Source organism: Pleurodeles waltl, chromosome 6 (assembly GCF_031143425.1).
Source record: "Pleurodeles waltl isolate 20211129_DDA chromosome 6, aPleWal1.hap1.20221129, whole genome shotgun sequence".
In the NCBI taxonomy this organism is placed as follows: Eukaryota; Metazoa; Chordata; class Amphibia; order Caudata; family Salamandridae; genus Pleurodeles; species Pleurodeles waltl.
Genome location: NC_090445.1, coordinates 1,708,264,139 through 1,708,289,466, shown reverse-complemented (window position 1 = coordinate 1,708,289,466; position 25,328 = coordinate 1,708,264,139). Strand labels below are relative to the sequence as shown.

At 51.6% G+C, this 25,328-nt stretch overlaps 1 protein-coding gene across 4 annotated transcripts in view; it reads right to left on the bottom strand.

Annotated features, from left to right (window-relative positions):
* RGL2 (ral guanine nucleotide dissociation stimulator like 2) overlaps positions 1–25,328 on the bottom strand; it is a 240,029-nt gene that overhangs the window by 190,206 nt on the left and 24,495 nt on the right. Inside the window, exon 1 of one of the 4 annotated variants that reach the window (XM_069241875.1) lies at positions 18,583–18,905. The exons of the other annotated variants lie outside the window; for them this stretch is intronic. Within the exon in view, the coding sequence (XP_069097976.1) occupies positions 18,583–18,621 (39 nt within the window). The 5' untranslated portion in view covers positions 18,622–18,905. Of the gene's footprint in view, positions 1–18,582; positions 18,906–25,328 lie in introns of those variants that run through there. 4 annotated transcript variants of the gene reach the window in all.

Below are 25,328 nucleotides of genomic sequence, written 5' to 3'. Positions count from 1 at the left end.
GTAGACAGAATACCGCCAGAAGGCTGGCGGAATTCCGTCTAGGGTCATGGCGGCGGACGGCGGTAAGGTGGAGCTGCTGCCAGCAGGAGCGCCACGCCAGCAAAACACCGCCTATCGTATCATGCTCCATGATACGGCCTGGCAGTGTTTTGCTGTTGGACACTTCTGCTGGCAGCAGCGCTGCGTCCCGTCTCCTGCCGGAGGACCCCCTGCAAGCAGGTAAGTCGGGTTCTCGGACAAGAGAGGGTAGTGAGGGGTGTTGTGTGCATGAGTGGGGGGGTGTGTGACTGTGAATGCGTGCATGAGTGTGTAATGCGTGTGTGCATCAGTGGGTGTGAGTGTACGTGCATGTTGTGTCGTGAGATTGCGTGTGTGCCTGGATGTATGTTTGTGAGTGTTGCTGTGAGTGTGCATGAATGTATGAATTTGTGGGTGAATGTGTGTATGCGTGTGTGTATGGGTGTGTATGTATGTGCGTTTATGAGTGTAAATGTGCGGGGGATTGGGAGAGGGAGGGGGAGGGTGGGGGAGCACTCTGGGGAGGGCAGCCAGGGAGACCCCTATCAGTGCCAGGGAAGGAATTCCCTGACACTGATAGTGCCTACCGCCATGGTTTCAGTGGCGGTACAGAAACCATGAAACCATGGCGGTTGGCGAGGTCATAATGCCATGGGCGGCCTAGTGATGGCCGCCAGGCTGGAGACTGAAGTCTCCAGCCCGGCAGTCGTTATCGCTGTGGCGGTTGTGTGGTACATTCATAAAAGTGAAGGTAGGTACCGTTAGCCTGTTGGCGGTAATACCTCAACTATACCACCGACCGCCGGGGTCGTAATGACCCCCATTATCTTTCTTCCTGTTTATAGCCCACATCATCATCTTTCCTAACCAGGCCTTGTTTATAGACCATATCATCTTCTGTTCTCCCAGGCCCTGTTTGTAGCCCACATCATCCCCTTTCCTCCCCTGGACCCTGTTTATAGCCCACATCATCATCTTTCCTCACCTCCCCTGGTCCCTATTTAAAGCCCACATCACCATCGTTCCTCCCCTGTGCCATTCACAGCTCACTTCATCGCCTTTCCTCCCCCTGGGCCTTGTTTATATCCCACATCATTATCTTTCCTCACCAGCCCCCTGTTTATAGCCCACATCTTCATCGCACCTCCTCTGTTTATAGCCCACATCATCAACTTTCCTCCCCTGGTCCCTGTTTATAGCCCATGTCATAATCTTTCCTCAACAGCCCCCTGTTTATAGCCAACATCATCATCTTCCCTCCTCTAGGTCCTTTTAAGAGCCCCCATCATCATCTTTCCTCCCTTGGGCTCTGTTTACAACTCACATCATCATATTTCCTCCCCTGTTGCCTGTTTATAGCACACAGCATCATCTTTCCTCCCCTGTGGTCTGTTTATAGCACACAGCATCAGCTTTCCTCCCTTGGGCCCTGCTTACAGCTCACATCATCATCTTTTCTCCCTTGTTGTCTGTTTATAGCACACAGCATCAGCTTTCCTCCCTTAGGCCCTGTTTACATCTCACATCATCATCATCATCTTTCCTCCCTTGGGCCCTGTTTACAGCTCACACCATCATCTTTCCTCCCCTGTGATCCGTTTATAGCACACAGCATCAGCTTTCCTCCCTTGGGCCCTGTTTACAGCTCACATCATCATCATCTTTCCTCACCTGGACCCCGTTTACATCTCACACCTTCATCATCTTTCCTCCCTTGGGCCCTGTTTACAGCTCACATCATCATCATCTTTCCTCACCTGCACCCCGTCTACAGCTCACGTCATCATCTTTCCTCCCCTATGTCCTGTTTACATCTCACATCCTCATCATCTTTCCTCCCTTGGGCCCTGTTTACAGCTCACATCATCATCATCTTTCCTCACCTGGACCCTGTTTACAGCTCACATCATCATCTTTCCTCCCCTGTGGTCCGTTTATAGCACACAGCATTAGCTTTCCTCCCTTGGGCCTTGCTTACAGCTCACATCATCATCTTTCCTCCCTTGTTGTCTGTTTATAGCACACAGCATCAGCTTTCCTCCCTTGGGCCCCGTTTACATCTCACATCATCATCTTTCCTCTCTTGGGCCCTGTTTACAGCTCACATCATCATCTTTCCACCCCTGTGATCCGTTTATAGCACACAGCATTAGCTTTCCTCCCTTGGGCCTTCCTTACAGCTCACATCATCATCTTTCCTCCCTTGTTGTCTGTTTATAGCACACAGCATCAGCTTTCCTCCCTTGGGCCCCGTTTACATCTCACATCATCATCTTTCCTCTCTTGGGCCCTGTTTACAGCTCACATCATCATCTTTCCACCCCTGTGATCCGTTTATAGCACACAGCATCAGCTTTCCTCCCTTGGGCCCTGTTTACAGCTCACATCATCATCATCTTTCCTCACCTGGACCCTGTTTACATCTCACATCATCATCATCTTTCCTCCCTTGGGCCCTGTTTACAGCTCACATCATCATCATCTTTCCTCACCTGGACCCCGTCTACAGCTCACGTCATCATCTTTCCTCCCCTATGCCCTGTTTACATCTCACATCATCATCATCTTTCCTCCCTTGGGCCCTGTTTACAGCTCACATCATCATCATCTTTCCTCGCCTGGACCCTGTTTACAGCTCACATCATCATCTTTCCTCCCCTGTGATCCGTTTATAGCACACAGCATCAGCTTTCCTCCCTTGGGCCCCGTTTACATCTCACATCATCACCATCTTTCCTCTCTTGGGCCCTGTTTACAGCTCACATCATCATCTTTCCACCCCTGTGATCCGGTTATAGCACACAGCATCAGCTTTCCTCCCTTGGGCCCTGTTTACAGCTCACATCATCATCAACTTTCCTCACCTGGACCCCGTTTACATCTCACATCACCATCATCTTTCCTCCCTTGGGCCCTGTTTACAGCTCACATCATCATCATCTTTCCTCACCTGGACCCCGTCTACAGCTCACGTCATCATCTTTCCTCCCCTATGCCCTGTTTACATCTCACATCATCATCATCTTTCCTCCCTTGGGCCCTGTTTACAGCTCACATCATCATCATCTTTCCTCACCTGGACCCTGTTTACAGCTCACATCATCATCTTTCCTCCCCTGTGGTCCGTTTATAGCACACAGTATCAGCTTTCCTCCCTTGGACCCTGTTTACAGCTCACATGATCATCATCATCTTTCCTCCCCTGGGCCCTGTTTACAGCTCACATCATCATCTTTCCTCCCATGTGGTCTGTTTATAGCACACAGCGTCAGCTTTCCTCCCTTGGGCCCTTTTTACAGCTCACATCATCATCATCTTTCCTACCCTGGGCCCTGTTTACATCTCACATCATCATCATCTTTCCTCCCTTGGGCCCTGTTTACAGCTCACATCATCATTATATTTCCTCACCTGGACCCTGTCTACAGCTCACATCATCATCTTTCCTCCCCTGTGGTCTGTTTATAGCACACAGCATTAGCTTTCCTCCCTTGGGCCCTGCTTACAGCTCACATCATCATCTTTCCGCCCTTGTTGTCTGTTTATAGCACACAGCATCAGCTTTCCTCCCTTGGGCCCCGTTTACATCTCACATCATCATTATCTTTCCTACCTTGGACCCTGTTTACAGCTCACATCATCATCTTTCCTCCCCTGTGATCTGTTTATAGCACACAGCATCAGCTTTCCTCCCTTGGGCCCTGTTTACAGCTCACATCATCATCATCTTTCCTCACCTGGACCCCGTCTACAGCTCAGGTCATCATCTTTCCTCCCCTATGCCCTGGTTACATCTCACATCATCATCATCTTTCCTCCCTTGGGCCCTGTTTACAGCTCACATCATCATCATCTTTCCTCACCTGTGCCCTGTTTACAGCTCACATCATCATCTTTCCTGCCCTGTGGTCCGTTTATAGCACACAGTATCAGCTTTCCTCCCTTGGGCCCTGTTTACAGCTCACATGATCATCATCATCTTTCCTCCCCTGGGCCCTGTTTACAGCTCACATCATCATCTTTCCTCCCATGTGGTCTGTTTATAGCACACATCATCAGATTTCCTCCCTTTTGCCCTGTTTACAGCTCACATCATCATCTTTCCTCTCCTGGGCCCTGTTTACAGCTCACATCATCATCATCATCTTTCCTCCCTTGGGCCCTGTTTACAGCTCACATCATCATCATCTTTCCTCACCTGGACCCTGTCTACAGCTCACATCATCATCTTTCCTCCCCTGGGCCCTGTTTACATCTCACATCATCATCATCTTTCCTCCCTTGGGCCCTGTTTTCAGCTCACATCATCATCATCTTTCCTCACCTGGACCCTGTTTACAGCTCACATCATCATCTTTCCTCCCCTGTGGTCTGTTTATAGCACACAGTATCAGCTTTCCTCCCATGGGCCCTGGTTACAGCTCACATCATCATCTTTCGTCCCATGTGGTCTGTTTATAGCACACAGCATCAGCTTTCCTCCCTTGGGCCCTGTTTACAGCTCACATCATCATCATCATCATCTTTCCTCCCCTGGGCCCTGTTTACAGCTCACATCTTCATCCTTCCTCCCCTGTTGCCTGTTTATAGCACACAGCATCATCTTTCCTCTCCTGGGATAAATGTTAGCTATGAGTACCCCAGAGCCAATGAAGGCGCTCCTCAAGTGTCTGTGAAAGGTTTGGTTCTGGCATGTTTCTTCAGCCATACTTGGTCATTAAAGCAAAGCAAGGTAGGTGCACAGAACTCACCTTTGTTTTGCTCGTGCTTGATGGAATGACTAGAAGTAGTGGCCAATCAGAGCAGATGTGCAAGTTTTCAGAATGCAGCAGAGAGCTACCATAGCTGATCCTGGTTTGTAGCCAGGCTGTGACTTCCTGGGTTACAGCAGCTGAGCACGGCTAGAGCTGCCCCCGGGCATCTCTCTTTACGCCATCTCAAGCGAGATCCAAATTCACCCTCCTCCTCATCAGGGGACCAACAAACCAGTGCTTAATTTGAGCTGGTGGTTTCTGGTACTCAGTACTGGCACTTAATTCGCAACACCAGCACTTATGTTTTCTTTTTGTTTTTTTTACAAATTAAGCCCTGCAACAGACCCAAAAACCTAGCGTACCCACAAGACATGCTCCATCTTTTATGCTAACTATCGAAAGGGTCAACAACTCGATTGTTTTCCATTATAAAAAGCCCCAAGCAAAAAAAAACATCTCTCCCTCTCCAGATCTTTGCCAAAATCTCCCTAGGTTCCTGGAAGACCAAATTACCAAAACCTATGAAAGTTTTCACATACCCGATTGGATGAAAGGCAATTTCTATGGAAGCTCTCACCTTTCGGAAAGTAAAGAAGCATGCGATTGGTTATGCCCCAAAAACCCCTCTCTATCCCTGCCCCAACCATCTGCTCTGAGCCATCTCTTCCATCTTGGACCCCGCTCTCTCCAGAGGATATTATACCAGCCTCTCTTGTTATTTCTGGATCACCCTCTGATCCTTGAGCTCCCCAGATATTTAAACTAGGATGTGACCCAACGCCCGCCCTTCTAAGCATCTGTGACCTCTCGCTGGAAAAAGGAATACTTCCTGATTCTTGGAAACACACATTAGTAATACCACTACTAAAGAGACCCAGCCCAGTCCTTATAATTTTCAGCCTATTTTCCTGCCTGTCCAAAGTCTTGGAAAGATACATTGATCTTCAACACTCTGTACCTTGAATCCGATATCTTTGTAGAACATTGGAATGTTGGGAGCTCCATTGAAGACAATGGATTAGAACATTGGAATGTTGGGGGCTCCATTGAAGACAATGGATTAGAACATTGGAATGTTGGGGGCTCCATTGAAGACAATGGATTAGAACATTGGAATGTTGAGAGCTCTATTGAAGACAATGCATTAAAACATTGGACTGTTGGGAGTTCCACCGAAGACAATGGGGTGCTCCGGGCATTTAAGTATAAACTCAGAGCTCCAATTTCCAAGTATTGCCCGCTAAGGTGGGCTTTAAGGCTATATTACACTAGGCTCAACCAGGCTGTAAAGCAATGCACACCACAGCCCTTTTGGCGGTTACAGAGAACATCAGACATCACCTTGGACCAGGGCGGTGCTGCGGCCAGATGCTTTTAGCTCTGTCAGCTGCCTTTGACACGGTCCTGCAACCACCCTAATTTCCCACCTGAATAACACGGGAATTCATTATCCTGCCATAAATGGGTAGTGTCTTTTCCCTCCCTCCTCTTACGTCTTCTCCTAGTCCACTCCTTATGAAGGTCCACAGGGATCCTCTCTCAGCCCCACACAATTTAATGTCCACGTTACGCCTCTAGCTCATAAGGGCAGATCTTATGGTTTTCAAATGCTATCTTATGCAGACAACAAGCATATTGAAGTGTCAATATCGGAGGGTTTGGTCTATGCAGGAGGATGAACACCACGTGCCTCAAACTGAACGGTGACAAGACTTAGGTCATGGTCTTTGGCAACAACTCTCCATATGGTCTAATCTAAGGTGGTCAGCTGATATCCACCCCACCCCACCGCTTCCAGTCTCACCTGCCACAAGCCTTGGCCTCTGCCTAGATTTCCCCAGTGGTCCTTTCATGCATATCCCGGTTGGGCCCTTCGGAATATCCTTCCGTTCCTACCAGATACGACTCGTCAACCACAGTCCAGGTATGTGTTACTCCCACTTGGATTACGGCCATTCCCTTCCCTTGGGCCTTCTGGAATATCTCATGCCTATCTCCAGGTGAAACACAATGCAACAGCTCATGTGATTCTCACCCTCCCTTACTTATCATGTAAAGCTCTCTACCGGCTTCCAATCAGGAAGAGCTGCATTCAAGGCGCTTCATCTTTTCCATTCGGCCTGGTTCAAACGAGGCGCTCTCTATACTCAGGACAAAGTCCAGCCGCACATTCCTTCTACAACTTAACGCTCTGCCTCGCTCAATATGACTCACATCCCTCATATCGGTTTGGCACGCAAGGGAGGGCGTTGGGTCTCTTTCCTTGCCTCTAAACTCTGGAATTCCCTCCCACCTGTGCTTTGAAATATTCCCAATCATTTTGCTTCCAGAAAGAAGCTTAAAACCTGGCTCTTGGGTATCTCTTCACGTCTTCATCAGCTCTGTCTAGAACCAGGAGCCCCAGTTTTGGTTAACATCATGTTCTCTAAATGGTAGATGGATAGAATACTAGATAGAACCCATCTGCATTAAAGCAATGGTTTTATTTTCTTTTGAAATGATTTTAAAACCAGGTGATCAGTAGACTTGGACTAGCATCTTGTTTGTGTGTTTGTGGACCGGCATCTCGTCTGCGTGTTTGTGGACCGGCATCTCGTCTGCGTGTTTGCGGACCAGCATCTCGTCTGCGTGTTTGCGGACTGGCCTCCCGTCTTGTGGACCGGCATCTCGTCTGCGTGTTTGTGGACCGGCACCTCGTCTGCGTGTTTGCGGACTGGCCTCCCGTCTTGTGGACCGGCATCTTGTCTGCGTGTTTGTGGACCGGCACCTCGTCTGCGTGTTAGTGGACCGGCACCTCGTCTGCGTGTTTGTGGACCGGCACCTCGTCTGCGTGTTAGTGGACCGGCACCTCGTCTGCGTGTTTGTGGACCGGCACCTCGTCTGCGTGTTAGTGGACCGGCATCTCGTCGGCGTGTTAGTGGACCAACATCTCATCTGCGTGTTTGTTTGTGAACCGGCATCTCGTCGGCGTGTTAGTGGACCAACATCTCATCTGCGTGTTTGTGGATCGGCATGTTAGTGGACCAGCATCTTGTCTCCGTTTTTGTGGACAAGCATCTCGTCTGCATGTTTGTGGACCAGGATCTTGTTTGCGTATTTGGAGACCAGCATCTCGTCTGCATGTTTGTGGACCAGCATCTCGTCTGTGTGTTAGTGGACCAGCATCTCGTCTGCGTGTTAGTGGACCAGCATCTCGTCTGCGTGTTAGTGGACCAGCATCTCGTCTGCGTGTTAGTGGACCAGCATCTCGTCTGCGTGTTAGTGGACCGGCATCTCGTCAGCGTGTTTGTGGACCGGCATCTTGTCAGCGTGTTTGTGGACCAGCATGTTAGTCGACCAGCATCTTGTCTCCGTTTTTGTGGACAAGCATCTCGTCTGCATGTTAATGGACCAGCATCTTGTCTCCGTTTTTGTGGACAAGCACCTCGTCTGCATGTTTGTGGACCAGGATCTTGTTTGCGTATTTGGAGACCAGCATCTCGTCTGCATGTTCAGCATCTCGTCTGTGTGCTTGTGGACCAGCATCTCATCTGTGTGTTTGTGGACCAGCATCTCGCCTGCATCTTTGGGGACCAACATCTTGTCTGCGTGTGTGGGGACTCCAGAGGCTGCAACAAAAGTTCTTGTGGGCGCCAACTTGGATCTGGGCCGTGTTCTTCTGCCAGCCACAGCTTCTTTAAGGACAAGACTGGTAACGTCTAGCACCACATGGTGAAGACCCAACAATCCCACCAGTGTCAAACCTGCAAGCCCAAGACCAACCCAGTCACCCACCATCCCACTGAAGTTTCAAGAAAATGTTGCCACCAAGCTCCATGCTACGAATGACACTGCATCACCCTCTTACAGACCCGAGAGTGTAAAGATGGACTGCATCACCCCTTACAGACCCACAAATCCAGAGATGAACTGCATCACCCCTTACAGACCCACGAGTCCAAACACAGTCTGTATCACCCCTTACAGACCCAGAAATCCAAAGATGGACTGCATCACCCCTTACAGACCCACAAATCCAGAGATGAACTGCATCACCCCTTACAGACCCACGAGTCCAAACACAGTCTGCATCACCCCTTACAGACCCAGAAAGCCAAAGATGGACTGCATCACCCCTTACAGGTCTATGAGTCAAAGACAGACTGCATCACCCCTTAGAGACCACGAATCTAAAGACAGCCTGCATCACCCCTTAGAGACCACAAATCTAAAGACGGACTGCATCACTCTCTTACAGACCCACAAATCCAAAGATGGATTGCATCATCCCTTACAGACCCACAAGTCCAAAGACAGTCTGCATCACCCCTTACAGACCCACAAATCCAAAGAGGGACTGCATCACACTCTTACAGGCCCACTAGTCCAAAGACAGACTCCATCACCCCTTACAGGCCCACGAGTCCAAAGACAGACTCCATCACCCCCTACAGGCCCATGAGTCTAAAGGCGGGCTACATCACAATCTTACAGACCCATAAATCTAAAGATAGACTGCTTCACCCCTTACAGACCACAAATCTAAAGACACACTGCATCACTCCTTACAGACCCACGAGTACAAAAATGGACTGCATCACCCAATTTAGGCTCATGATCGAAAGACAGACTGCATCACCCTCTTACAGACCACAAATCCAAAGACATACTGCATCACCCCCATACAGACCCATGAGCCCAAAGAGACTTTATCACCCTCTCACAGATTCACAAGTCCAATGACCGACTGCATCACCCTCTTACAGAACCACATTTATAAAGACTGACTGCATCACCCTCTTACAGACCCATGAGTCCAAAGACGTACTGCATCACCCCCATGAGTCCAAAGATAGACTGCATCACCCTCTTACAGACCCGCAAGTCCAGAGACAGACTGCATCACCCCCTTACAGACCCATGAGTCCAAAGACATGCTGCATCACCCCCATACAGACCCATGAGTCCAAAGGTAGACTGCATCACCCCCTTACAGACCCATGAGTCCAAAGACAGACTTTATCACCCTCTCATAGATCCACAAGTCCAAAGACCGACTGCATCACCCTCTTACAGACCCATGAGTCCAAAGACGTACTGCATCACCCCATACAGACCCATGAGTCCAAAGACGTACTGCATCACCCCATACAGACCCATGAGTCCAAAGACGTACTGCATCACCCCATACAGACCCATGAGTCCAAAGACGTACTGCATCACCCCATACAGACCCATGAGTCCAAAGACTGACTGCATCACCCTCATACAGACCCATGAGTCCAAAGACGTACTGCATCACCCCCATACAGACACATGAGTCCAAAGACTGACTGCATCACCCTCTTACAGACCTACGAGTCCAACGACCGACTATCACCCCCTTAGTGACCCATGAGCCCAAAGACAGACTGCAGCACCCTCTTACAGACCAGTGAGTCCAAAGACAGACTGCATCACTCCCTTACAGACCCATGAGTCTAAAGACAGACTGCATCACCCCCTTACAGACCCATGAGTCCAAAGACAGACTGCATCACCCTCTTACAGACCTACAAATCGAAAGACGGACTGCATCACCCCCTTACAGACCCATGAGTCCAAAGACAGACTTTATCACCCTCTCATAGATCCACAAGTCCAAAGACCGACTGCATCACCCTCTTACAGACCCATGAGTCCAAAGACGTACTGCATCACCCCATACAGACCCATGAGTCCAAAGACGTACTGCATCACCCCCATACAGACCCATGAGTCCAAAGACTGACTGCATCACCCTCTTACAGACCCGCAAGTCGAAAGACAGACTGCATCACCCCCCTTACAGACCCATGAGCCCAAACACAGAATCAATCACTCTCTGACACACCTACAACTCCAAAGACAGACTGCATCACCCTCTTACAGACCCACGAGTCCAAAGACAGACTTTACCACCCTCTTACAGACCCACAAGCCCAAAGACAGACTGCATCACCTTCTTAAAGACCCACAACTCTAAAGACTGACTGCATCATCCTCTGACCGACCTGCAAATATAAAGATGGACTGCATCACCCCTTTGCCGACCTACAAGCCCAAAGATTGGCTGCAGCTCCTTCTTACAGACCCAGGAGTCCAAAGAAGGATTGCAGCACCCTCTTACAGACCCAGGGGTCCAAACATACACTGCATCACTTCTTACAGACCCATGAGTCCAAAGACAGACTGCATCACCCTCTTACAGACCCACAAGTTCGAAGACAGACTGCATCACCCTCTTATAGATCCATGACTCTTACAGACTCACAAGTCTAAAGATAGGCTGCATCGCCTTACAGACCACGAAGCTAAATACAGACTGCACCACCCTCTTACAGACCCACAAGTCTAAAGACAGACTGCATCACCCTCTTACAGACCACGAATCTAAATACAGACTGCATCACCCTCTTACAGACCCACGCTCCAAAGATGGATTGCATCATCCCTTACAGACCCACAAGTCTAAAGACGGACTACATCACCCTCTTACAGACCCACACGTCTAAAGACAGACTGCATCACCCTCTTACAGACCCACAAGTCTAAAGATGGACTGTATCACCCTCTTACAGACCCACAAGTCTAAAGATGGACTGCATCACCCTCTTACAGACCCAGGAGTCTAAAGACAGACTGCATCACCCTCTTACAGACCCACACTCCAAAGATGGATTGCATCATCCCTTACAGACCCACAAGTCTAAAGATGGACTGCATCACCCTATTACAGACCCATGAGTCTAAACACAGACTGCATCACCCTCTTACAGACCCAGAAATCCAAAGATGGACTGCACCACCCTCTTATAGACCCACGAGTCTAAAGATAGACTTCATCACCCTCTAACAGACCACAAATCTGAAGACAGACTGTATCACCCTTTACAGACCACAAATCTAAGGCGGACTGCATTACTCTCTTCCAGACCCACACACCCAAAGATGGACTGCATCACACCTTACAGACCACAAGTCCAAAGACAGACTGCATCACCGTCTTACAGACCTACGAGTCCAACGACCGACTATCACCCCCTTAGTGACCCATGAGCCCAAAGACAGACTGCAGCACCCTCTTACAGACCAGTGAATCCAAAGACAGACTGCATCACTCCCTTACAGACCCATGAGTCTAAAGACAGACTGCATCACCCTCTTACAGACCTACAAATCGAAAGACGGACTGCATCACCCTCTTGGATACCACGAGTCTAAAGACGGACTGCATCACCCCCTTACAGACCCATGAGTCCAAAGACAGACTGCATCACCCTCTTACAGACCTACAAATCGAAAGACGGACTGCATCACCCTCTTACAGACCCATGAGTCCAAGGACAGACTGCATCACCCCCTTACAAATCCACGAGTCTAAAGACAGATTGCTTCACCTTTTACAGACCCATGAGTTCAAAGACGGACTGCATTACCCCCTTACAAACCCATGAGTCCAAAGACAGACTGTATCTCCCTCTTACAGACCCGCAAGTCCAAAGACGGACTGCATCACACTCTTACAGACCCACAACTATAAAGACTGACTGCATCATCCTCTGACAGACCTGCAAATATAAAGATGGACTGCATCACCCCCTTACAGACCTACAAGCCCAAATATTGGCTGCAGCTCCTTCTTACAGACCCAGGTGTCCAAAGGATTGCAGCACCCTCTTACAGACCCAGGGGTCCAAACATACACTGCATCACCTCTTACAGACCCATGAGTCCCAACACAGACTGAGTCACCCTCTTACAGATCCATGAGTCCTACAGCCCAACAAGTCTAATGGCAGACTGCATTACTCATTTACAGACCCACAAGTCTAAAGACAGACTGCAGCACCCCCTTACAGACCACGAGTCTAAAGAGGGATTGAGTCCCCCCCTTACAGACGCACGAGTCCAAAGGCAGACTGCATCACCCCTTACGGACCCGTGAGTCCAAAGACGGACTGCATCACCCCCTTACAGACCTATGAATCCAAAGTTGGACTGTGTTGGAAATGGCCCTTTTTGCAGGGTTATCCACAAACTTTTTGCCTTCTTCCTCCTATTTTTTCAGGTCTGTTTTTGCTGGTTTATTGTCTCTGCGCACTTTACCACTGCTAAACAGTGCTAAAGTGCAACTGCTCCCTATAGAAATTGTACAGTTGATTGGTTTATCCATGATTGGCATATTTGATTTACTGGTAAGTCCCTAGTAAAGTGCACAGGAGGTGTCCAGGGCCTGTAAATCAAATGCTACTAGTGGGCCTGCAGCACTGGTTGTGCCACCCACATTAGTAGGCCTGTAAACATGGCTCAGACCTGCCACTGCATTGTCTTTGTGTGCAGTTTTAAACTGCCAATTCGACTAGGCAAGTGTACCCACTTGCCAGGCCTAAACCTTCCATTTTACTACATGTCAGGCACCCTTAAGGTAGGCCTTAGGTGGCCCCAGGGGCAGGGTGCAGTGTATGTTTTAGGTAGGACATATACTAGTGTGTTTTATATGTCCTAGCAGTGAAATACTGCCAAATGTGGTTTTCACTGTGCAAGGCCTATCTCTCTCATAGGTTAACATGGGGGCTGCCTTTAAATATCCTTAAAGTGCAGATTCTCTTTGAGAGCAGATACAAATTTGGAGTTTAGGGTCTCTGAGCTCACAATTCAAAAAAACATATTTTAGTGAAGTTGGTTTTAGTTGTTAGTTTGAAAATGCCACTTTCAGAAAGTAGGCATTTTCTTGCTTATACCATTCTGTGACTCTGCCTGTTTGTGGATTGTCTGTCTGGGTCAGTTTGACAGTTGGGCTGGTCACACCTCTCCTCTCTAGGCAGTGACACAAAGGGGGCTGGGATGTAGCCTGCATATCTTGATTAGCCATCTGTGCTTCAGGGGAAGGGAGGAGTGGTCATCCACACCTGAAAGGGCTGTGTCTGCCCTCACACAATGCCGTCTCCGACCCCCTGGAGTGTGTCTGGGGCTTGGCCTGGACAAGGAAGGATCTTGCAAACACTTGAGACTTTGCTTTGAACTTTGCCAACTTCAAAGGCAGAAAGGGGTATAGGAAGAAGACCCAAAACCCCAGACTTGTAGAATCTTTCTGGAATCAAGAGGAATCTCTGCCCAGGAGAAGACCTGAAGGAGGAGTACTGTCCCTTTGCTGTGTTGCTTTGCTGGACTGGCCTGCAGTTGCTGCTTCTGCCTGAAAAGAGTGCAAAGGGTGAACTTTGCTGTGTGTCCTGCTTGAGAAAGTTCTCAAAGGGCTAGGAGTAGAGCTTGCCTCCTGTTGGAAGTTTCAGGGACACCAAAGACTTCAGTTTCCTCGACCTGCAGCACTGGGAACGATGTGTTTTGTGCTGTTCAAGAGGAGAAACCACTGCGACGCTGCCAACGACACCACTGGCCTGCACCGTGACCTGGTGACGCCGCACGGAGCCACACTGCCCGCTTCGCACCGAGACCCTTGTCTCACCGACACCATCATCAGATGACCCTACCGAGCTGCTGCTTGCACGACGACCTGTGGGCTCCGCACTCCAGCATCGTCTGTTCACACCACAGCCTGGGCATCCCTGACGCCGCCGCTCCTGCTGACACCAGAGCTGCTGCCTGCACCGTGGCCTGGGACACTGCTCGTGAGGAACACAAAGTACTGTCCCGTCCCAGCCCTGGTCTACCGACGCCAGCATCATCAACTCCAGTGTCGTCACCAAGCATCCCTGCCTGCACCATGGCCTCTGGACACGCCTCGTGAGGGTCACAAAGCACCATCCCGCCCGCACCGCTGGCTTGGGCCTACCGACGACAGCGCTTCAGCAACACCGCCGCCACTGCCTGCACCGTGACCCGGTGACACCGCACATCGCACCGCCCCACACCACCGCCCTGGTCTCACCGACGCCGCTGGACGCCATCACCGAGCCACTGCCTGCACTGTAATATGTGGGCACTGCATGGCGCATCGTCCTGCTTCGCACCGCAGCCCTAACGCCATCCCTGCCTGCACTCCTAGCTTCATTAGCCCAGAGTTCGATCCGCACGCGTGTGACTTTAAGGGCCCGACGACCCCCGCACTGACTCTGGAACCGACACCGCAACGCCAGTGACGCCACTCGCCGGAGCTCACAGCGAGGATCACCACGCCCTGCAATTCCAAAGGTACTGTTTTAAGGGTCTTCCTGACACCATAGCTGGCCTGCAACGCGGCGGCTGGACGGAACTGTTGGTTTTGTTGATCATGACGCGGTGATAGCCTCAGGTAGAACTATCGACTTCAAGGAACTGTATTTTTGAGTAAATCTTGCAAAATTCATATCTTTAACATTGTATGTTGGGTTTTTATCGTTTTGGTCTTGTTTTACACAGATAAATATTGGCTATTTTTCTAAAACTGGTGTGGTGTCCTTTTGTAGGGTTTTCACTGTATTACTGTGTGTTATGTGCAAGTGCTTTCCACATTGCTTCTGAGATAAGCCTGACTGCTCGAGCCATGCTACCAAGGTGGTGACCAGGGGTTATCTGAGTGGGTATCTCCCTTATCCTGACTAGAGTGAAGGTCTCTACTTGGACAGGGTGCAAACCGACTGGCAACTAGAGACCCCCTTTCTAACAGACTGCATCACCCTCTTACAGACCCACAAGTCTAAAGATGGACTGCATCACCCCCTTACAGACCACGAGTCTAAGGGCGTACTGCATTACCCATTTACTGACCCAAACAAACCCAAGACGACCACCTATCCTGGCCCCTCAGAAGGAGTCCAAACCTCACATTCTAAACTAAACCAAGACCACCAACTATCACAGCCCCCTCAGAGGGAGTCCAAACCTCACATCCTAAACTAAACCAAACCAGCAACTATCACTGCCCCTCAGAGGGAGTCCAAACCTCACATCCCAAACCAAACCAAGACCAGCAACTATCCCGGCCCCTCAGAGGGAGTCCAAACCTCACATCCCAAACCAAACCAAGACCAGCAACTATCCCGGCACCTCAGAGGGAGTCCAAACCTCACATCCTAAACTAAACCAAGACCAGCAACTATCACTGCCCCTCAGAGGGACTCCAAACCTCACATCCTAAACTAAACCAAGACCACCAACTATCACTGCCCCTCAGGAGGAGTTCAAACCTCACAACGCAAACAAAACAAAACCAGCAACTATCACCGCCCCTCAGTGGGAGTTTAAAACCTCAATCTGCATCCGGCATTAACACCACTAATTATCCCGGATACTTACAGGTTCCCCAATTCTGCCCTCAAATTTGAAACTAAGCCTGTGGCATCGAGTACCCCTGCTCTGCAAAGAGAAGTCTTTGTTTAGAAGATGACCTGGGGAGAGTGGTACAAACTCTAGTCCTCTCCCATTTCATCCTCAGCCCTTGGGGTAGGTCACCCCAAAGTACGAACTACAACGGAACACCCGCCGTCTGCCCCCAAACTGTTCAAGACCTGCCCACTGACTGCCCATGACTGTTAAAGACCTGCCCACTGTCCACCCGCAGCTGTTCAAGACCTGCCCACCGTCTGCCCATGACTGTTCAAGACCTGCCCACCGTCAGCCAACGCTGTTCAAGACCTGCCCACCGCCTGCCCATGACTGTTCAAGACCTGCCCACCGTCTGCCCATGACTGTTCAAGACCTGCCCACCGTCAGCCAACGCTGTTCAAGACCTGCCCACCGCCTGCCCATGACTGTTTAAGACCTCTCTACCGCCAACCCCTGATGGTTCAAGGCCTGCCTATCATCTGCCCACAACTGTAAAGATCTGCCCACTGTGGGCCCCCCAACCATTCAAGACCTGCTCACTGTCTACCCGCAGCTGTTCAGGATCTGTCCACTGTCTGCCCCCAACTGTTTGAGACCTGCCCACCGTCTGCCTCCAACTGTTCAAGACCTGCCCACTGTCTGCCCATGACTGTTCAAGACCTGCCCATCGTCTGCCTCCATCTGTTCAAGACCTGCCCACCGTCTGCCAAGACTTTTGAAGAGCAGCCCACTGTCTGCCCATGACTATTCAAGACCTGCCCACTGTCTTCCCGCAACTGTTCAAGACCTGCCCACTTTCTGGCCACAACTGTTCAAGACCTGCCCACTGTCTGCTCACGACTGTTCAAACCCAACCCACTGTCTGCCCACACCCATTCTAGACCTGCCCACTGTCTGCCTCTAACTGTTCAAGACTTGCCCACTGTCTGCCCACGTCTGTTGAAGACCTAATATCGTGGACAGAGGCTAGGAACATGTGATACACTCATATCTTGGACAGAATATCGAGGTTAGGAATATCGTGATACGCTACTATCGTGGAGAGAATTTCGAGGCTAGGAATACCGTGATACACTTATATCTGTGACAGATTATCGAGGCTAGGTACATCGTGATACAGTAATATCGTGGAGAGAATATTGAGGGCAGGAATATCTTGATACACTAATATCATAGACAGAATATCAGTGCTAGGAACATCGTGATACACTAATATCATAGATAGAATATCAGTGCTAGGGACGTCGTGATACACTAATATCATAGACAGAATATCCGTGCTAGGAACAGCTTGATACACTAATATGGGCAGGATATCAGTGCTATGAACATCGTGCTGCACTAATATCGTGGACAGAACATCGAAGGATAAAATATCGAGAATTAAGTGCATATAGAGAAAGTATAGGTGTAGCATTCTTCACTCCAGTCTTCGACCCTTGAAGATATATTATCATCTCGGTACATATATGTGGAGTTAGCTACAGAAACTCTAGACATGCTTTCCTTTCGATATTGTGCCTTCGAGAGTCCTACCTCGGTATTCCGGGGCCACTCCACCCTAATAAAGTTCTGAACCATCCAGCCCCTGCTGTGCCCACTACCCAAGTCCCCCCCCCCCCCCCCACCCCAAGCCCGTCCCATGCAATCTTCTCTGCCATTGGAAACTGTACACCAATGCTGTAGTTTGTAGCTAGGTTTATGCTCTATAAATCTGCATACAAACATACAATCAGCAACGCTATCCCCAAGGGACACAGCTCCCACAAGCCTAGTTCTCATTCAGAGGCGCTATCGCCAGGGGACACAGCTCCCACAAGCCTAGTTCTCATACAGCAGCGCTATTCCCGGGGGCACAGCTCCCTTAAGCCTAGTTCTCATTCAGAGGCGCTATCGCCAGTGGACACAGCTCCCACAAGCCTAGTTCTCATACAGCAGCGCTATTCCCGGGGGCACAGCTCCCACAAACCTAGTTCTGATGAAGAGGCGCTATCCTCAGAGGACACAGCTCCCACAAGCCTAGTTCTCATTCACAGGCGCTATCGCCAGGGGACACAGCTCCCACAAGCCTAGTTCTGATGCAGAGGCGCTATCGCCAGGGGACACAGCTCCCACAAGCCTAGTTCTCATACAGCAGCGCTATCCCCAGGGGACACAGCTCCCACAAGCCTAGTTCTGATGCAGAGGCGCTATCGCCAGTGGACACAGCTCCCACAAGCCTAGTTCTCATACAGCAGCGCTATTCCCGGGGGCACAGCTCCCACAAACCTAGTTCTGATGCAGAGGCGCTATCCTCAGAGGACACAGCTCCCACAAGCCCAGCTCTCGTACAAAGACGCTTTCCCACAGGGCATTCAATTCCCTCAAGGGTAGTTCTCTGACAGCAGAGCTATCACTCAGGGTGCACTAACAAGTGAGGCCGCAGACAAAAATGGAAGATCTAGCCTACATAGACAGCAGAGCTATCGCTCGGTTTACGCAGTTGTGGAAGGGGCACACAGCAGAACTATCTCCACCTCCCACAGGGGGCGCCTTTGCCCTCACTCACCTCAGGCGGAATGTAGTACCAGGTGGTCCTGCTCTTCATGGCCTGTCACGGGAGGGGGCGGTGGCATGGCCCTCCCCAGGAGAACCGTCTTCCAGGAGTGGAGTGGGTTTGGTGGGCGCTACAGGGGTCACCAACCAGCCCCCATCACCAGGGCTGCCCGGGTCAAGACTCGTCCTGTGGGTAAGTCACGGGTCCCCCCCACAGGACCACATGTGTCCCCTCAGGTCCCACCCCAACCAGGCCACGTCTGTCTGTCCCTCACTGGCCCATGGATACCCCTCTGTTCCACGTCAGCGACACCCCCACCCCAACCAGGCCATGTCTGTCTGTCTGTCACTCATTGGCCCATGGATACCCCTCTGTTCCACGTCAGCAACACCCCCACCCCAACCAGGCCATGTCTATCAGTCTGTCCCTCACTGGCCCATGGCTCCCCTCAGGGTCATGTCAGCAACAGTCAGCTGGCCCCCACCCTCAAACAGGCCCTGTCTGTCTGTCCCTCACTGGCCCATGGCTCCCCTCAGGGTCATGTCAGCTGGTCCCACCTCCAAACAGGCCATGTCTGTCTGTCCCTCACTGGCCCACGGATACCCCTCAGTTCCACGTCAATGTCAACCCCACCCCAAACAGACCATGTCTGTCCGTCTTGTCCCTCACTGGTCCATGGATACCCTTCCGTCCAAGTTAAGGAGAGCCCCACCCCAAACAGGCCATATCTGTCTGTCTGTCCTTACAAACCTACGCCTGCCTCCACAAGTCCAGGTCCGCAGGTCGGGGTCCGTCTGTCCTCACAAGTCCACTATCCTCACAGGCCAGGTCCACAGGTCGGTCTGTCCTCACACGCCAGGTCCATAGGTCGGGGTCCGTCTGTCCCCACAAGTCCACTAGCCTCACAGGCCAGGTCCACAGGTCGGTCTGTCCTCACAGGCCTGGTCCACAGGTCGGTCTGTCCTCACAGGCCAGGCCCACAATTCGGGGTCCGTCTGTCCTCACAGGTCCACTGTCCTCACAAGCCTGGTCCGCAGGTCGAGGTCGGTCTGTCCTCACAGGCCAGGTCCACAGGTCGGTCTGTCCTCACAAGTCCACTGTCCTCACAGGCCAGGTCCACAGGTCGGGGTCCGTCTGCCTCACAGGTCCACTGTCCTCACAGGTCAGGTCCACAGGTCGGAGTCCGTCTGTCCTCACAGGTCCACTGTCCTCACAGGCCAGGTCCACAGGTCGGAGTCCGTCTGTCCTCACAGGTCCACTGTCCTCACAGGTCAGGTCCACAGGTCGGGGTCCGTCTGCCTCACAGGTCCACTGTCCTCACAGGTCAGGTCCACAGGTCGGAGTCCGTCTGTCCTCACAGGTCCACTGTCCTCACAGGCCAGGACCACAGGTCGGGGTCCGTCTGTCCTCACAGGTCCACTGTCTTCACCGGCCAGGTCCACAGGTCGGGGTCGGTCTGTCCTCACAGGTCCACTGTCCTCACAGGCCAGGTCCACAGGTTGTGGTCGGTCTGTCCTCACAGGCCAGGTCCACAGGTCGGGGTCCGTCTGTCCTCACAGGTCCACTGTCCTCACAGGCCAGGTCCACAGGTTGGGGTCGGTCTGTCCTCACAGGCCAGGTCCACTGGTCGGTCTGTCCTCACAGGTCCACTGTCCTCACAGGCCAGGTCCACAGGTTGGTCTGTCCTCACAGGCCTGGTCCACAGGTCGGGGTCCGTCTGTCCTCACAAGTTCACTGTCCTCACAGGCCTGGTCCACAGGTCGGTCTGTCCTCACAGGCCCTCTGTCTGTCCCTCACTGACCCTCCTGCATCCCCCAGGACCCCCCGCGTCTCGCCGTCCTTGGGCGCGGGGAATGGTGACCGGTCTGTCCGAGGAAGAGGGAACCGAAGTGAAAGGGGAAGTCGTCACATGAGCGGGGGGAAGGAGCGCGGCCTCTGGAGGAGCGGGGGTACCACACCCGCGACAAGGACAGGGAGAGAGGGGCTGGAGGAGAGGAGGGGAGGAAGGGGCAGGGGAGAAGGAAACCACGGAGGGAAGGGACGGAAGAAGAGAGGAGCGGGTGTGGGGAGAAGATGAGAGAGGGGTGTGGAGGGACAAGACGCAGGCAGAGGAAGGGGGAAGTTGTGTGGGCCTGGAGGAGAGGGAAGGGGGGGGAAACAAGGAAGCGAGAAGAAATGCAGAGAGGATGCAGGGGTACCGGAGGAGGACGGGGGACAAGGAGAGAAGAGAGAGGGTAAGTGGGTGTGGGAGAGAAGAGAGAGGGTAAAGGGTGTGGGAGGGAGGAGAGAGGAAAGAGGGTAAGGGGGTGTGGAAGAGAGGAGAGAGGGTAAGGAGGTGTGGGAGGGAGGAGAGAGGGTAAGGGGGTGTGGGAGAGAGGGGAGGAAGTAAGGGGTGTGGAAGAGAGGAGAGTGAGGGTAAGGGAGTGTGGAAGAGAGGAGAGTGAGGGTAAGGGAGTGTGGAAGAGAGGAAAGAGAGGGTAAGGGGGTGTGGGAGAGAGGAGAGAAGGTAAGGGGGTGTGGGAGAGAGGAGACGGAGGGTAAGGGGTGTGGGAGAGAGGAGAGGGGGTAAGGGGGTGTGGAAGACAGGAGAGGGAGGGTAAGGGGGTGTGGAAGAGATTAGAGAGAGGGTAAGGGGGTGTGGGAGAGAGGAGAGAGGGTTAATGGGTGTGGGAGAGAGGAGAGAGAGAGTAAGGGAGTGTGGAAGAGAGGAGAGAGGATCAGGGGCTGTGGGAGGGGAGGGAGGGTAAGGGAGTATGGAAGAGAGGAGAGAGGGTAAGGGGGTGTGAGAGAGAGGAGAGAGAGAGGTTAAGGGGTGTGGAAGAAAGGAGAGAGAGGGTAAGGGAGTGTGAAAGAGAGGAGAGAGGGTAAGGGGGTGTGGGAGAGAGGAGGGGGAAAAGGGTGTGTGGGAGAGTGAAGAGGGAGGGTAAGGGGGTGTGGAAGAGATGAGAGGGAGGGTAAGGGGTGTGGGAGAGAGGAGAGAGAGGGTAAGGGAGTGTGAAAGAGAGGAGAGAGAGGGTAAGGGGGTGTGGGAGAGAGGAGAGAGGGTAAGGGGGTGTGGGAGAGAGGAGAGAGGGTAAGGGGGTGTGGGAGAGAGGAGAGAGAGTGTAAGGGAGTGTAGGAGAGAGGAGAGAGGCTATGGGAGAGAGGAGACGGAGGGTAAGGGGTGTGGGAGAGAGGAGAGGGGGTAAGGGGGTGTGGAAGACAGGAGAGGGAGGATAAGGGGGTGTGGAAGAGATAAGAGAGAGGGTAAGGGGGTGTGGGAGAGAGGAGAGAGGGTTAAGGGGTGTGGGAGAGAGGAAAGAGAGAGTAAGGGAGTGTGGAAGAGTGGAGAGAGGGACAGGGGGGTGGGAGGGGAGGGAGGGTAAGGGAGTATGGAAGAGAGGAGAGAGGGTAAGGGGGTGTGGGAGAGAGAGAGGTTAAGGGGTGTGGAAGAAAGGAGAGAGAGGGTAAGGGAGTGTGAAAGAGAGGAGAGAGAGGGTAAGGGGGTGTGGGAGAGATGAGAGGGAGGGTAAGGGGTGTGGGAGAGAGGGTAAGGGAGTGTGAAAGAGAGGAGAGAGAGAGGGTAAGGGAGTGTGGAAGAGAGGAGAGAGGGTAAGGGGTTGTGGGAGAGAGTAGAGAGGGTAAGGAGGTGTGGGAGAGAGCAGAGAGGGTAAGGGAATGTGGAAGAGAGGGTAAGGGGGTGTGGAAGAGAGGGTAAGGGTGCGTGGGGGAGAGGACAGGGAGGGTATGTGGGTGTGGGAGAGAGGAGAGGGATGGTAAGGGTGTGTGGGAGAGAGGAGAGGGAGGGTAAGGATGGTGTGGGAGAGAGGAGAGAGGGTAAGGGGGTGTGGGAGAGAGGGTAACGGGTGTGGGAGAGAGGGTAAGGGGGTATGGGAGAGAGGAGAGAGAGTAAGGGGGTGTGGGAGAGAGATGGTAAGGGGGTGTGGGAGAGAGGAGAGGGAGGGTAAGGATGTTGAGGGAGAGAGGAGAGAGGGTAAGGGGGTGTGGGCAAGAGGAGAGGGTAAGGATGGTGTGGGAGAGAGGAGAGAGAGGGTAAGGGAGTGTAGGAGAGAGGGTAAGGGAGTGTGGGAGAGAGGGTAAGGGGTGTGGGAGAGAGGAGAGATGGTAAGGGGGTGTGGGAGAGAGGAGAGAGAGGGTAAGGATGGTGTGGGAGAGAGGCGAGAGAGGGTAAGGGGGTGTGGGCGAGAGGAGAGATGGTAAGGGGGTGTGGGAGAGAGGGGAGAGGGTAAGGATGGCGTGGGAGAGAGGAAAGAGAGGGTAAGGGGGTGTGGGAGAGAGGGGAGAGGGTAAGGATGGCGTGGGAGAGAGGAAAGAGAGGGTAAGGGGTGTGGGCGAGAGGAGGGAGGGTAAGGGGTGTGGGAGAGAGGAAAGAGAGGGTAAGGGGGTGTGGGAGAGAGGAGAGAGGGTAAGGGGTGTGGAAGAGAGGAGAGAGAGGGTAAGGGGTGTGGGCGAGAGCAGAGAGGATAAGGGGGTGTGGGAGAGAGGAGAGAGGGTAAGGGGTGTGGGCGAGAGGAGAGAGAGGGTAAGGGGGTATGGAAGAGAGGAGAGAGGGTAAGGGGGTGTGGAAAAGAGGAGAGAGGGTAAGGGGGTGTGGAAAAGAGGAGAGAGGGTAAGGGGGTGTGGGAGAGAGGATTGAGAGGGTAAGGGGGTATGGAAGAGAGGAGAGAGATAAGGGGGTATGGAAAAGAGGAGAGAGAAGAGCCCAGAGGGGGCGAGAGCGGGAGAAGAGGGCAGTGATAGGCAGGAGAGAGGGGCTGCCTTAGCTACGTGGCTTGAAGCCACCGCTCACTCTATGCGCTACGCACTGGTCCAGCTGTACCCAGGTACTCCCTCGCTTCCCAGTAGTTACTCTGTTTGTTGTGTTACCCGGGGGGGGCGGGGCTTGAACAGCAGAGGCTGACAGCTTACTTGTACATTTATTTTTAAAAAAATCTGCTGCAAAGAATTTGGCAACAGGGACGTAGGTGACAGTGAACTTGTCGATGAATTCGTCTCACACAGGCTGCATTTAAAAATATCTTACAGGGTGAAGACACCTGCTGCAGAGTTCACTGTGTGTCCAGCACTTTGAAGGGATTATAATAGCGGTGAGATAGCTCTGCTGGTTAACACAAGGGGAGATCTGTGTCCAGGCAGGGTTCTGACTCAGAGAAGCACAGACGGTTAACATGCTCAAAGCGCACCCACTAAGATGCATTTCACGTGGACAGGTAGGTGGGCACTGCTTTTGGCAACGAGATCATTGTGTTACTTCCAGTTCATACACTCCAAACCTTTGACTATAGCTCAGTGATCTATTTACCAACATCAAGGAGCTGTATGCAGACTGGAAGGTATGGGTGTAGACACTTTGGGGCAGATTTACAAGAAAGTTGCCCCTCGGTCCCGATGCACCACTTCTCTTGCGTTGCCCTTGCCTCACCTAATGACACCATGGTTGCGCTATATTCGCAATACTGCGCACCCTGGCGGTCGTTACCACAACAGCGTCAACAGTTTTGGTGCTGTGTGGCGCTTTGCTGCATAGTGCCTTTTGGCTCTAGTCCAGCAAAGGTCAGGGAGGTCCGTAGGTTATTATGGGCGCGTCACTGTAACGCCTGCCCTGAGCAGGCGGTAAAAATGATGGAAAAAATGGTGCAGTGAAATCTTGTCAATTTAATTGTGCAAGTTTTTCAGGTCTCCCTGCGCCAGAATCCCCCCCTTTCATAAATTATGCCAGGCGTAATGTGACGAAAGGGGTTGCAAAGTGGCGCAATGCATGCATTGCGCCACTTTGTAAAAATAGTGTCGGAAAATGGCCTCCTTAACGCCAACTTAGCTTAAAAAAATGATGCCACGGTGGCACTAGAGGGTTGTAAATATGCCCCTTATTGTTTTTTTCTTAATCTGTTGTTATTCTAAGATCGCAAAGAAGGTCTCCTTTGGGAATTAACAAGGTATTGTTAGTACAAACAACCAAAATCGCAGTTACGTTTTATATATGAACTTTGTGTTTCTCCTGGCTATTCACTCTGAACATAGGGCCCAGATTTACAAAACAGTCACGCAGCACAGTGCAGCAGCGAACATGCTGCGCTGCCTGAGGAGAGAGCAGGAGAGCGCCATATTTACAGAGACGTTTGGCGCTCTCCTCCATGATCCCTAGTGCCGCTAGTTGCTGAGCGCTACACACAAGCCTCTGCGCCACAGTGCAAGGGTGTGTGCGTGACTCAGACTAGGTTTTGTACTGGAAAGCTTCCCTTCCAGTACAAAATACTATGCATAGACACACTTTAAAATGTTTCCCACGTTGTATGCGTGCTGCACAGTGCAGCACGCATGCAAAGTCATAAAAGAAAGGAGAAATCAAAACATTTCTCCTTTTAACTCCTGCTTTCACATGGTGTTAACTTTTGGTGCAAAAACCTTGTCACTGTTTTTTGTAGATCAGGGTTTGCGTCAAAAGGATTGGGTGGTTGCATGAGAGCGCACATGTACCACCCATGTACGCCGCTTGGTGCTAAGTAGTGCACTAAGTAATGCATAGTAGTGCTTTGCGCTGCTTTGTGTTAATTTTAGGGTACTTTCCAAAGCAAAACAAGTAAATAGGTAAAAAAAGATTTTGCATTGATTAGCGCCACTTTTGTGATGCAAGCAAGGCGTAAAATCTTAGGCCCATATTTATACTTTTTTTTGCGCCGCATTTGCGCCACTTTTTGACGCAAAAGCGGCGCAAACTTACAAAATACAATTGTATTTTGTACGTTTGCGCCGCTTTT